Raw genomic sequence first — 16,443 nt, forward strand, 5'->3', positions numbered from 1 at the left:
TAATGTTCGACAGACCCCGGTCTGGAACCCTCTTGCATGTGTTGGAGCTGTTGCCAGTCCAAAGACCCAAGCACAGAATTTAGGCTGCTATTCCACTGCCATACTGATGGAGTATTGCACTGTCAGGGGTGCTCTTTGTCTTGATGAGATGTTAAATCAATGTGGCTTTCGTAGCATATCCTGTGGCACTCTTTCAAAAAAGAGCAGCACCATATGTCATGTATAATATCAGTAAAAAAAATTATTCAGTCACAACACATTACTGCTTGTGGGAACAAATTGTTTATCATTTTCCCTATGCCACAACGGTGACTACAGTTCTAAAGTTTATTAGCTGTGAGGCACTTTGTGAAAGCCAGGGTCATAAAATGTATTCTAAAAAGCAAGTCTCACTTTAGAAGTTAGAAGGAAGTACTTAGTATGCTGATGGAGTTAGGTTTGACACTGTTGGAAAATTTCCTGGAAATTTGCTCATGTGACATGCTGACTACATGAAGTGGTTGAGATACACAGCACAGAAACAGACCCTTCTGTCCAACTTGTCTATGCTGACCAACTACCCCAATTAATCTAGTCCGATTTGCCAGCATTTGGCCCATATTCCTCTAAACGCTTCCTATTCATTTACCCATCCAGATGCCTTTTAAGCATTGTAATTGTACCAGTCTCCACCACTTCCTTTGGCAGTTCATTCCATACACGCACCACCCTCTGTGTGAAAAAGTTGCCCCTTAGTACCTTTTAAAAGGTAAAAAGTCCCTTTTAAGGTATTCCCCTCTCACCTTAAATCCCCTACATATGATACCAGTTCACGTGAAGTAAAATCAAACGACATCAGATCATATGACTTTTACAAATTGCTTATAAATGTTGAGGTCCATAAAGTTGAGAATATTTATTTGTAGTTTCCCATACCTGCTGTTGAGTAAAGTTCCAATATCCAGAAAGCCACCTGAGAGTACCCAAAGAGGGGAAACCAAGGACAGGAAAAATAGGAAATAATTCTCGATTTCTCTCCATTGTACAGTTTCCTTTTGCCCGATTCCCAGTCTTCCTTTTCACCTAAGCTTCTATACCAAAGACTCCCAATAATACTTTTGAGCTTCTTGTAATTTGACAAAGTATTTAACATATTCCTGCCATACTTGTATCATCAACAACAGAATGCATACCTCATCTCTAAGTACCACTACTCTTTAATTATTTTCATTTTTAATATGCTTATAAAAATCTACACAATTTCCTTTCACATTATTTGCTTAACTTTTCATATTCGTTTTTAATCTTTGTACAAATTCACCTTTATATACAGTTTCTGTATTCATTAATTATATTTGTATTCTGTAGCAGTAGAGCTAAATGCAAAACAATAATTTGGTAGCACAGGAATTTAAATTCATAATGATGATTTTTTTTTACTCAGTACACTGAGATGTGTCCCTGAATGCACTTCTGAATCTTATTTACATTTTATTACCTTTTAACAGACTGGTGGATAAGGTAATAGCTTTATCTCTTCCTAAGATTTTCAGCACGTTTCCTTAATAAATGCCTGGAAAGATTTTCCTGTAACAGCTGTGTTACGTGAAATTGCAGCAAATTCCTTCAAATTCTAGAAACCCATCTCCCTCTTCTTCAAAAATCGCATGTCGTAAATTTTCCTGCATAAAGATACTCATGGCAAGAAAATCAATTACATGTATAAGTTAGTAAGCAAATAATTAACCTGTTTATGCTATTACCACTGTGATACTTTATAAGACAATGATTATTTAAACTGTTTCTTCCAACTTCGGGTAAAACAGAGTATCCTAGTTTAGGGATGGTGAAATAATACTGAACTCTGCCTGCAGTCAGGCCCATATGATTTGTTTGTTATGGGGACAAGCAGCCCACGTTGAAACCGATGGGAGCTTCAGTGCCAGTTTTCAGCAACATCAACTATTTATTTCTAGAGATATAAGAACTACAGATGCTGGAGCCAGAGATAACATTGTGTGGAGCTGGAGGAACACAGCAGGCCAGGCAACATCAGAGGAGCAGGAAAGCTGACTTTTCGGGTCGGGGCCCACTTCTGAAGAAAGGTCCCAACCCGAAACGCCAGCTTTCCTGCTCCTCTGATGCTGCCTGGCCTGCTGTGTTCCTCCAGCTCCACACTGTGTTATCTCAGACTCCAGCATCAGCAGTTCTTACTGTCTCTGATAAAGTCTTTAATGATATGAGATGTTCCTTTGGGGGTTCTGGTGGGCAATAATATTATTTGCCAACACAAGTTTTCCTCCCATTATTGGCCAAAACCTCACCCAGCCAGTGGAGAAAGTATGGATTATTCCATTGCTTACAAGGCTTTAATTGTTACCATATTTCGTATTCCATAAAATTCAGTGGCAGCACAAATCTTAAGATTTAGTATAATTCTAATTCCAGTGGTTTAATTTTCATAAGTTGTATTTTTATTTCTCCATCATGTTCCAGGTTTATAGTAGTTCTGAGCATCTGGCATCTCCTTCCAGCCTGAGCCCTTCATCAGCGGAATGCAGCCAGAGTGAGGAACGAGGAGAGCAACACAGTCCAAAGCACTCACTGAACACAAGCCCTGGGTAAGAAAGAAGCTGCTGACTCTCCTGAATTGTTTGGTTCAGTGTTGTACTGTTTTCTGGTCAAATATCCAAACCGAGATTTGCATGGAATCCAGGGAGAGCTGGCAAATTGGATACACAGTTGGCTGAATGGTAGGAAGCAGGGAGTAATAATGGAAGGATGCTTGTTGGGTTGGAGGCCTGTCACTAGCGGTGTGCCCCAGGGGTTGGTGCTGGGCCCATTGCTGTTTGTTATCTATATCAATAATTTGGATGAGAATGTAAAAGGCATGATTAATAAGTTTGCAGATGACACTAAAATAGAGGTATCGTGGACAGTGAGGAAGGTTATCAGAAATTGCAGCTTGATCATGATCAGCTGGGGAAGTGGGCTCAGAAATGGCAAATGGAGTTTGATATAGATAATTATGAGGTGTTGCATTTTGGGAAGTCAAATCGAGGTAGGAGTTTCATGGTGAATGGTAGTGCCTTAAGGAGTATAGTGGAACAGAGGGACCTTGGAGTTCAGGTGCACAGTTCTCTGAAACTGGAGTCACAGGTAGACAGGGCAGTGAAGAAAGCTTTTGGCACACTGGCCTTCATCAGTCAGGGCACTGAGTACAGAAGTTGGGAAATTATATTGCAGTTGTACAGGACTTGGAGTATTGTGTTTGGTTTTGGTCACTATCTATGTGACTCTATGGCTGTGGTTTAGATGATAAGATCTTATAACCATTGCCCCAACTCCAATCAGCAGGGAGTGGGATCACGCTGCCCACTCAAACACCTCGAAGTTTCATCCAACAGTCAGCTGCTGAGAGCTAGCAGGGGAGGAAAACTGCCTCTGATTCAGGTTCAAAGGCTCTAAATGTAAATGGTACACATCCAGCGCGAACTTATTAATTTAGGTGGAGGCAGAGAGAGTCCACTATCCACAAACGCGACAGCAGGTAGTGAGTGTCATTACTGTGACAGATTAGGAAAATGCTATTGCTTGTCAGGGCAGGTTTCAGGGTGATTTTGCCCACTATTAGTTGAATCTTCGTGGCAGGAAGCTCCATTACACACATGGTGTGGAGGAGGTGGCAACCATTGGCATCGTACAGGCATAGAGAAGATCGAGATCTCCATTAGACACAGAACCTCGGTGATGACAGAGATTGTCATTGTACAGACAGTAAGGGTCTTTAGAGAGTCCATTGTATACTGACCTGGGCCATTGAAGGGTGCTCCAGTACTAGAGAGGATTCTAGGAGTAGCAACAGAACTCAGTTATACAAACAGCATGGAGAAGCAGTGCTCCATATGCACTCGCACTTGAAGAAAGGATTGAGCTCCTTTGCACTGTCATCAGGGAAGTACAGAAGCTCTGCTGCATAAAAATGTACTACGGAATTTTGGAGTGTTCCACTGCCAAAAGACACAAGGACAAGCCATGTCAGAGAATTCTAAAACACAACAAGACAATAGGGGGCAGCAGAGTGCTTCAACAGTGACTTCATTTCGATCATAGAATGTAGACGCAGAGGTAGGTTGTTTAGAGATGTCATGACACACCTCTGGATCAGGTGGGTTTGAACCTGTACCTCCAGGCTCAGAGGTAGGGACACTACCATAAGAGCCCTCTCCTACTGCTGTGATACAACTGGGAGTGGGAGAGGTCCAATGGGGAGCCCAGTGGGTTTAACTTTGTGGCTATTGCTCAGTGAACGAGGGGACGCCTCATTCCTGGGTTTTCAGTTTGAGTTGAGGACTTTCCCAGGGTTTATCTTTGCCAAGTTCACCGCGTCCAGACCAGCAAGCCTTCCGCTTGACCCTGGTGACATCCAGGACTTGCCTTGGATTGGGGACATTTATGGTTCCTGTTTATCCTGGAACCTCCTGCAATCCACCTCTGGGGTTGCACATACTCTGTTTGGCTAGTCACTCTGTGAGGTAGCTGTTCCTCCTAGAAACAGACTTGTATTAATTAGAGGGCCGTTGTCTCAAATTAAAATTTACACTGGGGCGTGGAGAGCCCGTCTTCACCTTATAATTGGCCTAGGTCAAGGTCTGAATGATACCAAGGCATTGAGGAGAAAGATTAAATGAATGAGATTTAACATCCCTAGAAGTGAGAAGCTCCAGGGGAGATTTAAGCAAATTTTTCAATATAACTGATAGGGTTAATAAAGAAGTTAGCTGCATAGAATTGTATAAAAATTAGAGACAAGCATTTCAGGAGTCAGGGAACATTTTAACATGCACAGAGACAGCACAGAGAAGGTGGTCTGACTGACCCTGCAGTTCCATGATAATTTCATGATTCGAATGTCGGAGGCTTTTGTAAGAGCTGCTTGTTTATAGCTGCATGAAACGTAACCATCACATTTTTTATTGAATAGCCTGAGACCCCGAGCCTCCTCAGCATGCTCCCACTTTGACAAAGGTGTCAGTGCCACTCACTGTGTTTCCAGCTCGGACACCATACCCTGGTTTGCATTCTCCAACGAGGATGAGAGTGAGATCTCAGCACTGACCCAACAAGCATTGCAGCCAGAGAGGCAAGGATTGCAAACAGAGTCAAGCAGAACCAGAGCTCGAACATTCTCAGGTGAGAATCTTCTGAGGTTGGATGGGGTGGGTTCGGGGTGAGGGGAGGGATCCAGTGGAGACGGGTGGGGAGAGGAGGGAAAGAATGATTCACTGAACAGGGGCTGAGTGGAACTGTACTTGGGTGGAGGGAAAGGTTTCTCAGGGTTTGGGTAAGGTTATTCACTGAGTCAAGGGAGAGATTGTGTTAGGGAGGGGATTGCACTATGTTTGTGGATGGGCTTTGTTGGGTGGATCAGCAGCCCTGTGTATGAGAGAAATAATGATCTCTATTTGTACAGCACCTTTGACACCCTCTATGTAGACTTATCAAAAATGATTTTAAAATGTAGCCAATTAGTACACAGCAAGCACACATAAATAAATAATGATTAGTTAGTGACAAATAACAAAAACCTCTAATCGTATCAGCTCCAAGATATCTCTGCAGGAATTCTTCAGTGGACTGTCCTAGGCCCTAACATCTTCAGCTGCTTCATCAATGACCTTCCCTCTATCATAACATCAGAACTGGGGATGTTTGCTGATGATTGAACAATGTTCAGCATAATACGTGGCTCCTCAGATACTGAAGCAGAACCATGCCTAAATGCAACAAGATCTGGACAATGAAATAGTAAGAACTGCAGGTGCTAGAGTTAGAGATGACGCAGTGTGGAGCTGGAGGAACACAGCAGGCCAGAGAGCATCACAGGAGCAGGAAAGTTGACGTTTCGGGTTGGGACCTTTCTTCAGAGCTTTTCTGACTTAGACTGAAAATTTTTGGGTAACATTCATCCACACAAATGCTAAGCAATAACCATCTCCAATAAGACAGAATCTAAATATCATCCCTTGTCATTCAATAAAATTTGCACCAATGAGTCTCACACTACCTTTTTCTCAATTAGTAATTGATTCTGAATCAATTGTTAATTTTAAATGTGAAATTGATATATTAACATTAGAGATCAGACAGATTTGCATGAGCTCTCGGGAAAGAGCACATCCTGGGCAAGACACTGTGTGTGTGTTTCTGGGAATTTGGAGTGCAATGGGAATTCAGTGTAGAGGGGAAGAGGTTCTTTTTGCTGTTTTTCTTGTAGCTTATAGTTTGTAGGATTAAATTCTATTGTAACAAGGATGAGGGAATAAGGGCCCTACAGTAATTGATATTATTTTATATTCAGCATCTCCCAAAAGGTTTAATTTGAAAGGAGTATGTCATGGAAAGAGAGCTCAAAACTGTGGTTTGATCTTTGTGAGAAACTAGAAACATTTTTAGTGCCTAGGGTATTTCCAGTGCGCAGGAAGTGTCTCCAGCTGTGTCTCCTGGAAACGCAGGGATTCGGAGAAGCAGCAGTGGCTGGAGACACAGTAGAGCATCCGTAAGAGAGAGCGTGTTGTGGAGAGTGCATATAAACAGGTGGTCACACTGCAGGCTAAGGCTGCATGGGCAGAAAGGTATGAGTTACTAACAGGCAGGAAAAGAAGACTAAGCAGGCGGTGCTGGAGTCTTCTATGGCTATTACCCTGCAAAACTGCTTTGGATACTGTTGAAGGGAATGGCCTCTCAAGGAAAAGCAGGAACAGTCAAATTTGTTGAACCATAGTTGGCTCTGCTGCATGGGGAGAAGTGAAAAATATGGGAATACAAAATTGATAGGGGATTAATTGTAAGGGAATAACCAGGCATTTCTGTAGCTGCATCGGGATGGTATGTTGCCTCTCTGGTGATAGAGTGAAGGACATCTTGGTGCAGCTAGAGGATAATTTGAAGGGAAAGGTCAGTGGTTGTGGTAGACATTGGTACCAATGGCATAGGTAATAAAAAATGATGAGGTCCTAAAAGCCAAATATAGGGTGTTAGGATGCTAGCTGAAAAGTACGACTTCAAAGATAGTGATCTCAAGATTATTACCAGTGCCATCTCCTAGTCAAAGTAGAAACAGCAGGATATGTCAGAGGAGCTCATGGCTGGAGAGAGTGTGCAAGGAGAGGGTTTCAGATTCCTAGGGCTCTGGGACCATTTCTGGGGGAGCTGGGACCAGTACAAACTGGATGCGTTATACGTAGGCAGGTGTCCGAGGGGAGTATTTGCTAGAGTATTTAGGAAGGGTTCAACCTAAAGTGGCAGGGGCATGGGTATCTATGCATGGAGTCAGAGTAAGGGAAATCCAGGAAGAGACTAAAAGTGTGAAGTGATTCATTTTGGAAGGTCGAATTTGAATGCAGAATACAGGGTTAATGGCAGGATTCTTGGCAGTGTGGAGGAACAGCGGGATCTTGGGGTCCATGTCCATAGATCCCTCAAAGTTGCGACCCAAGTTGACAGGGTTGTAAAGAAGGCGTATGATGTGTTGGCTTTCATTGGCAGGGGAATTGAGTTCAAGAGCCACGAGGTTATTCTGCAGCTCTGTAAAACTCTGGTTAGACCACATTTGGAATATTGTGTTCAGTTCTGGTCACCTCATTGCAGGAAAGATGTGGAAACTTTAGAGAGGGTGCAGAGGAGATTTACCAGGATGCTGCCTGGACTGGAGGGCAGGTCTTATGAGGAAAGTTTGAGGGAGCTAGGGCTTTTTTCATTGGAGCGAAGAAGGATAAGAGGTGACTTGATACAGGTGTACAAGATGATGAGAGACATAGATAGAGTGGATAGTCAGAGACTTTTTCCCAGGGCGGAAATGACTATTACGAGGGGGCATAATTTTAAGCTGATTGGAGGAAGGTATAGGGGAGATGTCAGAGGTAGGTTCTTCACACAGAGAGTGGTGGGCGTGTGGAATGCCAGCAGTGGTAGTGGAGTCAGATACTTTAGAGACTTTTAAGCGACTTTTGGATAGGCACATGGAGGATAGTAAAATGTAGGGTATGCAGGGTAGTTTGATCTTAGTGGGATAATAGGATGGCAGAACATCATGGACCGAAGGGCCTGCACTGTGCTGTACTGTTCTATGTTTTATGTTCTAGAACACAAGACAGAAAGGGGACTAAGTAAAGTGAAAGGCAGAGAAATCAAGGTCCAAGCAGGGACATTGTTAAAAATAATGTGACAAATAATAGAGTCATAGAGTCATGCAGCACAGAAACAGACACTTCAGCCCAACCAGCCCATGATGACCATAATCCCAAACTAAACTAGTCCCACCTGCCTGCTCTTGGCCCAAATCCCTTCAAACATTTTTTATTTGTGTACTTATCCAAATGTCTTTTAAAAGTTGTAACTGTACCTGCACCTACCACTTCCTCTGGAAGCTCATTCCACACATGAACACCCTGCGTAAATATTTACACCTGGTGTAAATAATTGCCCTTATGTCTTTTTAAAATCTTTCTCCTCTCACCTTAAAAATAAGCTATCTAGTCTTGAAACCCCCACTCTAGGGAAAAGACACCTGCCTTTCACCTTATCTATAACGCTCATGATTTTATAAATCTCTACAAGGTCACCCCTCAACCTCCTGTGCTCCAGTGAAAAAAGTCCCAGCCTATCCAGCCTCTCCTTATAACTCAAACCCTCCATTCCCAGCAACATCCTGGTAAATCTTTTCTGAACCCTCTCTAGTTTAATAATATCCTTTCTATAGTAGGGTGACCAGAACTAGACACAGTACTCCAGAAGAGGCCTCACCAAAGTCCTGTATAACCTCAACATGATGTCCTAACTCCTATACTCAAAGGTCTGAGCAATGAAAGCCAGCATGCTAAATGCTTTCTTAACCATCCTGTCTACATGTGACACAAACTTCAAAGAATTATGTACCTGAACTCTTAGGTCTCTCTGTCTATTCTCTCTCTGACTATTCTCCAGTCCTCTTGGACCTCACCTATGACTAAAGGGGATACAAAGATTTCCTTCCTGTGGTGCTGTGGTAGAGTCCCTATCTTTGAGTCCCACTAATTTCAGGTTTCAGAAAATAATTTTTATATAGATTTTATATAAGGCCCCATAAATTTCCTCCCTTACCTCCTTCTACTCTGTGATAGATTCCATTAGGTCTTAGGACTTGTCTATCTTAATGCTTTTCAAAACGCCTAACACCTCCTCCTTTGTACCATCGACATATCGTAGAATATCAATATACCCCTTCTGAAACTCACCATCTCTCATGTCCTTTTCCCTCGTGAATACTGATGTCATGTATTTCATTTCGTCTGGTTCCATGCATAAATTCCCTCCATTGTCATTGAGTCGACATATCCTTTCCCGAGCTACTCTCTTGCTCCTTACACATGTATAAAACGTATAAAAGTTTTTTCCTTAATCCTGTTTGCCAAAGACATTTCATGGCCCCTTTTAGCCCTCAAAACTCCTTGTTTAATTTATTTCCTGCTTTTCTTATATTCTTCAAGGATTCTGACTGCCTTCGATTTCCTAAACCTTACATATGCCTCCTTTTTCTTCTTGACTAAACTCACAATTTCTCTTGTCATCCAAAGTTTCAGAATCTTGCCATCTTTATCCTTAATTTTCACAGCAACATGCTGGTCCTGAGCTCAAATCAACTGGCCTTTAAAAGGTTCCCACTTTCCAGATGTGGATTTGCCCTCAAACAGCTGTCCCCAATCTGCATTCCTCAGTTCCTGCCTAATATTGTAGTAGTTAGCCTTCCCCAATTCCGTATTTTCACTTGAGGACTATTATCATTCTTATCCATATGTAACTTAAAACTTCTTGAATTATGATCACTGTTCCCAAAATTTTCCCTCACTGAAACTTCCATTACCATCTGGGCTCATTCCCCAATACCAAGTCTAGTATGGCCCCTTCCCTATTTGGACTGTTTTCAGATTGCTTCAAGAAACTCTCCTGGATGGGCTTAACAAATTATCCCCATCAACCCACTGGCACCAAGGGAGTCCCAGTCAATGTAGGAGAAGTTAAAATCACCCACCACAATAACCCTATTTTTTCATTTTTCCATAAGAAGGAAGGCAAGCGAAACCCAGAAATTATAGACCAGTCAACCTGATGTCGGTAGTGCGGAAGATGCTAGAATCCATTATAAAAGCTTTAATAGCAGAGCACTTGGGAAACTGTGACAGGATTGGACAGAATCAGCATGGATTTATCATGCTTGATAAATCTACTGGAATCTTCAAGGATGTAGCTCATAGGTTTGATGAAGGAGTTCTGGTGGATGTGGTTTAGTTGGACTTCCAGAACTCTTTTGATAAATGCCACACACGAGATGTGCATGTAAAGTTGAGGTGCATGGGTTTGAGATAGAAAACTGGTTACCAGGCAGGAGACAAAGTGTGGGAATAAATGGGTTGTCTGAATTGTAGACAGTGATTAGTGGGTACCTCAGGGGTCAGTGCTAGGCTATAAATTATGAGGGGAATGTCCAAAAAGGCCTGGGTGTCCTTGTACAACAGTCACTGAAGGTAAGCATGCAGGTGCATCAAGTGGTAAAGGAGGCAAGTGGTGTGTTGGCCTTTGTAGTGAGAGGATTCAATTAGAGGAGTAGAGGTGTCTTGCTGCAATTATACAGGGCCTTGATGAGATGGCACCTGGAGTATTGTGTGCAGTTTTCGTTTCCTTATCTGAGGAAGGATATTCTGGCTATAGAGGGAGTGGGATGAAAGTTTACCAGACTGATTTCTGGGATGGCGCAACTGACATATGAGGAAAAGTTGAGGTGGTTAGGATTAATTTTTCTTTTAATTAACCTAGTGTTCTAATCAGCCTGTTCAGAGATGTTATTACACACCTCTGGATCAGGTGGGACTTGAACCTGGGCCTCCAAGTTCAGGGGAAAGGACATTACCACTGCCAGCAAGAGGACCTTTATGTATGTGAGTGCAAGCAGAAACAGGCTATTGAGTTATATGATTAGCTATGGTCATAATGAATAGTGGAGCATGGTTAGAGTACTGAATGGCCCACTCCTGCTCCTATTTTCTATGGTTCTATTAACCAAAGTCATTAAAGAATATTGGAAAAATGTAAACATGTGGGGTTAGGTTGCAGCTCAGCCAGTCATGTTGTGTTGCATGAAGTGACATTTGTACCACACAAATGTCAAACATTGACCATCTCTCACAAAAGGGAACCTAACCATTTCCCCTTGACATTTAAAGATGTTACCATCACTGAATCCTCCACTATCAATATCCTAGGATTACTATTGACCATGAACCGAACTGGACTCACCATATAAATACTGTAGCTATAAGAGCACCTTCTACTACATTATAGCCCCCAGGAGGACGGCATGGTGGCTCAGTGGTTAGCATTGCTGCCTCACAGTGCCAGGGAGCCAGGTTCAATTCCACCCTTGGGTGACTGTTTGTGTGGAGTTTGCACATTCTCCCTATGTCTGTGCGGGTGTCTATTGGGTGTTCTGGCTTGCTCCCACAGTCCAGGGATATGTAGGTTAGGTGGATTGGCCATGCTAAGTTGCCCATTCTGTCTAGAGATGTGTAGGTTAGGTGCATTAGCCATGGGAAATGCAGGGTTACAGAGTAGGGGGTAAGTCTGGGTGGGATGCTCTTCGGAGGGTCAGTATGTACTTGTGGGGCTCAATGGCCTGTTTCCATACTGTAGGGATGCTATGGAAGACTGATAACTTTTTCAAAAAGTAATTCAAATTTTTAAATAATTGCTTAAGAAAAGGAAAAGCCAAGATTCACTAATACATTCACTGTAACAAATGACATAAAAAGAGCATTGATCAAACACTAATTCCTTTTTATAGAAAAATAAACAGAAACTGCTGGAAAAGCTCAGCAGGTCTGGCAGCACCTGTGAAGAGAAATCAGAGATAACGTTTTGGGTCGAGTGACCCTTCCTCAGAATTTTCTTTTTTGTAGTTTCCTTATACTTGACCAAAGATCTGTCAGATGGTTATATGTCACTCTGCCCCTTAATTAGAATTTCATCCTCAGGAAGCCAATATACAATAATTCTCAACTCACAAAGGCTTAGCTTTTTACTTTCCCAACTGGCTGACTTCTAATTCCCAATCTAACTTTCACTCTGAACATTATGCTGCTGGTTCCTTCCTTCCAGCCCAAGCTAGACAAAACTTCCAACCTTCTTTAAGTCCTCACAAGCTGAGTGTCTTCAATCCAGGTTTTGCAAGTTGCAAATGGAGTTGTTTTTTCCCTGCTTCAGGTGCAGGATTGGATGTCTCTATCTCCTATCTGTTTCCCAGATGGCTGGAGATCACCCTAAACAAACTTTGTCTGTGATACCCATGGATTTACAAGAAAGCCTGTAACCCATTCTCAATAGTGAGTTCCTCTGCCCTCTACCATATGGCAACATGAAATACATAATCTTGTTTTGTAAAGACTTGCCTCTTTGTTTTGTTTTGTGTTTTTGATTGTGGACTGAAATGGGAAAAGATCTGTTTTAACAACCAAAGATTGTTGAAGGTTTACTGCAGTCTTTGGAAGCAAGTAACCTGACATTCGTTATAAGTACTGTTTACATAGTTGCTGGTTCTAACAGTAGTATATTGTTTGCAGACACGCTGGAGCCAACAGCAATGTACAAATGAAGATTCAGCTGGCAGCAAGTAGCTGATTAGTCTGTGAACTAGTGCCCTGTTATCAAGGACAACCACCTTATGCCTGCTAACAGCTATGTGATTGCTGGCTAGGTAGCTGAATAGCTTAGGTTTGTGAACAAGATAGTATGATCACAACATCTCCCATTCGGAATCTTCTGTTAATTCAGTTCACCTTAAGTTAAGCGATGTTTGAAAACTTGATTGTTTGATCAGTTCTCACATTGATAAGACCCAAATTGCAGAATCATATGGAACTGGGGTGGATCAGTTGTCACACAGCGATACGATTTTATTTTAATAGATCATTTTAGCTGCTCTTGGTCTGTTGGAAATCATTTTACTGGGAGCCTGAAAGTCTCAGTTTGACTTGTCGTTGGACTTTGTGTTTTCCAGATGTTCTTACCAACAGTATTAATCGCATACGCATACGTAGCAACAGCATGGGGCACAGAAGCTCCACTCCGAAAGGACTGTGTCCTATAACACCTCACAAAATCAAGGGTCAGCTTGAAATGACAGAGGAGAGTTGGTTGGCCACTGCAAGTACAGTGCCCAAGTCTGCATCAGTCAGCGCCCTCTCACTTACTATCTCACCTGGTAAGTGGGACAGTAACTGGATATGGGACAGATTCTCAGAGTAATTGTTGCTTAATTACAGTAATTCTCACTTAAGTAGAGTAATTGTCACTTAATTAGAGTAACTGTCGCATGTTTTATTGATTTGCCTCCAAATGACTGAGAAAAGAAACTGAGTAGAAACCCCAGCTGCTGCCACTCGTTTACTTACAGGAATACAGGTTGCAGAGGGACCATTAGGAGCAGAGACTCTGAAGGTGGCTGCTTGCAACTCTGAATTTCATCATCTCCTTTTGGCTCCCAGTATCCACTGCTTTAAACTTATAACTTTCATCTTTACTTTCACTTTTTCAATAAACTTACTCCCACATGCCCTCGAGCCTGATATTCTCTAGTTGCGCAGTCCTCTTGCATTATGTGGCAGAGAAAGTCATGGTTCAAGTAGTTAACTGAAGCAGAGTTTTCTTTCAAACAATTGTTTAATCACTGGACTCATCGTGACAAATGGATACTGTCTTTTTTTCAGATGGGTTTGCTTCTGTTCCACTGGTTGGTCCTGTGTCTCCAAGATCATTTTCATCGAACACCTCATCTCGAGACTCCTCACCAAGTCGTGATCACTCATCGAACATCACAAGTCTGCGAACTCCAATAATTATTCACAGTTCTGGAAAAAAATTTGGATTCACGTTGCGAGCAATTCGAGTTTATGTGGGGGACAGCGACGTATATACTGTGCACCATATGGTTTGGGTAAGACCTGAGTTAATTCAGGTCCGGGCCAGGAGATATTGGCTGGAAGTTTGCCAGCCCTTGATGATAGGCCGAGAGGCGGGAAAGGCAGCAAGATGTCAGGGGGCAGTATTACGGCTTGGTATCCTCTTCCACCGCTGTGCTATTTTGCCATTGGCCATAGCATAGCATAGCATAATATAGCACCATTTATGTAGTATATTAAGATTCTATTTCTACCTCTGTGGTATTTTGCTACATCTTGTGGTGTACCACCAACACTTTGTGAAATGTAGCAGGCTCCAGAGTAACTATCCTTTTTCAGCACTCCATTGCCTCTGAGAAGTCTCTAGACAGCAATGGCCAGGCCCACAGTCAATAGGATTACATCAGACATTGATCAAGATCTGAGATCCTTTTGTTCATCTATTCCACTCAGATTTGCATCTTCCAAGTGATAAAAAACCACCTTATTCTCCCTACCAAAGAACACCACCTTGTATTTATCTGTGTTTAACTTAATTTGCCCATTCAGCAAATAATGTTTATTATAGTCCTCCTGGAAGTTGTTAGAGAATGGCGCAATGTCTGATGACTGGCAGATAACTAATATAATTTCTATATTTAATGAAGAGTTCAGGATATATCCAGGGAATTATAAAGCAGAACGTTTAGCATCAGTGGTAGGAAGAATAATGCAATCTCTATGGAAGGGAAGCATAGAAAAATATTCAGAAATTAGAAACAAAATCATGAATTGTCGGAATGAGTTTCAAAAGAAAAAATCTTATTTGACTAAACTTATTGAGTTTTTTTGTAAAGTTAACAGAGAAAGTGGTCAATGGCAGAGCAGTACATGTAATTCAGTCTTTGATTCTGGCACAGAATCAATGTGGGGATTAGAGTTTTGAATGTATTGAGTGAAATCAGACGGCACTACACAGAATGAAGGAGCAGATAAGGAATCTTGCAGCACTCAACTGGAGAAAATACTCAAGTCCTGAGCCTTTAGTTTTGTGATGATTGAGCAAGACGTTGAACATAGAGTGTAGGAGCCAGCAGTAAATGTTAACAGCTTTTCTGTTGGTATCCAGCCCTTGTTTTTCCTTTGTTACAGAGTGTAGAAGAAGGAGGCCCAGCTCATGAGGCAGGATTGAGTGCTGGTGACCTGATCACACATATCAATGGAGAATCTGTCCTGGGACTTGTTCACACAGAGGTGGTGGAACTCCTCCTGAAGGTATGTCCTACTGTCTTTCTCAATGCAGTGGTTTCATTATGGTTCACTCTATAGGAAGCATAGCCAACTAACATTGACAAAGTTGATCCCATTCTCAATCCAGAATCTTGCAGTGTCTGCCCCTTCCACATCCAATAGCCACTGTGTCTTCATTCCAGTTTTTAAAATTATTTTGTGGAATATAGGGCATTGGAGGTAAATTTCAGATCCATTACATACCTCTGAATGTTTCAAGCCACTGGAGTCCACATGGTGTAACTGAATCACCATACTGTTTGGAAGGGAGATAGGCAAGATAAGGCTTCACGTTGATGGTTAGAAATTATAATGGATAGAAGATTGGTTAAGGGAGTATAGAGAAGGGATAAATGGGGCATTTTGAGGTTCACAGGCTAGAATTAATGGGCCCCATTAGGATTAGTGCTGGAGCCTCAGATATATGCCATTGATATCAATAACTCGGATAAAGAGAGAGTAATTTTTTAAATTCATTTACAGGATAAGGGCATCGCTTTTAGGCAGCATTTATTACCCATTCCTAATTGCCCAGAGGGAAGTTGAGTAACATTGTTGTGGGTCTGGAGTCACATCTAGTCCAGACCAGATAAAGATGGCAGTTTCCTTTCCTAAAGGACATTAGTAAATCAGATGGATTTTTCTGACAATTGGCGATGGATTCATGGTCATCACTAGACTCCTAATTCCAAATATTTTTTATTGAGTTCAAATTCCACCATCTGCCGTAGCAGAATTTGAACCCAGAATGTTATCTTGGATTTTGGATTAACAGTCCAGAGATAATACCACGAGGCCATTGCCTCCCCCAGTATATATCTCAATTCACTGATGATGCTGGTCAGATGAAAATGTAAGCTGTGAGGAGGACACAGAGATGTTTCAAAGAGATATAAATAGGCAAAGTGAATGTGTAACGAGGTGGCAGATGGAGTAATATAGGACAGTGTGAAGTTAGTCACTTTGGTCTCAAGAATAGAAGGGTAGAATATTTTTCAAAAGTTGTGAAACTTGTAAATGTTGATATTCAGAGAGAATTAGTTGATCTTGTACAAGGAATTCAGAAATTAGGGTCCAGGTAGAGTGAACAATTACTAGAACATAGAACATAGAACATAGAACATTACAGCGCAGTACAGGCCCTTCGGCCCTCGATGTTGCGCCGACCTGTGAAACCAATCTGAAGCCCATCTAACCTAAACTATTC

At 41.9% G+C, this 16,443-nt stretch overlaps 1 protein-coding gene across 1 annotated transcript in view; it reads left to right on the forward strand.

Moving 5' to 3' along the window:
• LOC109919089 (microtubule-associated serine/threonine-protein kinase 3-like) overlaps positions 1 to 16,443 on the forward strand; it is a 74,878-nt gene that overhangs the window by 28,569 nt on the left and 29,866 nt on the right. Inside the window, exons 7-11 of the mRNA XM_048613956.1 lie at positions 2,476 to 2,600; positions 4,964 to 5,172; positions 13,067 to 13,270; positions 13,776 to 14,002; positions 15,099 to 15,221. Of these exons, the coding sequence (XP_048469913.1) occupies positions 2,476 to 2,600; positions 4,964 to 5,172; positions 13,067 to 13,270; positions 13,776 to 14,002; positions 15,099 to 15,221 (888 nt within the window). The remainder of the gene's footprint in view (positions 1 to 2,475; positions 2,601 to 4,963; positions 5,173 to 13,066; positions 13,271 to 13,775; positions 14,003 to 15,098; positions 15,222 to 16,443) is intronic.

This window comes from Rhincodon typus, chromosome 29 (genome assembly GCF_021869965.1).
Source record: "Rhincodon typus isolate 14 chromosome 29, sRhiTyp1.1, whole genome shotgun sequence".
Taxonomy (NCBI): Eukaryota; Metazoa; Chordata; class Chondrichthyes; order Orectolobiformes; family Rhincodontidae; genus Rhincodon; species Rhincodon typus.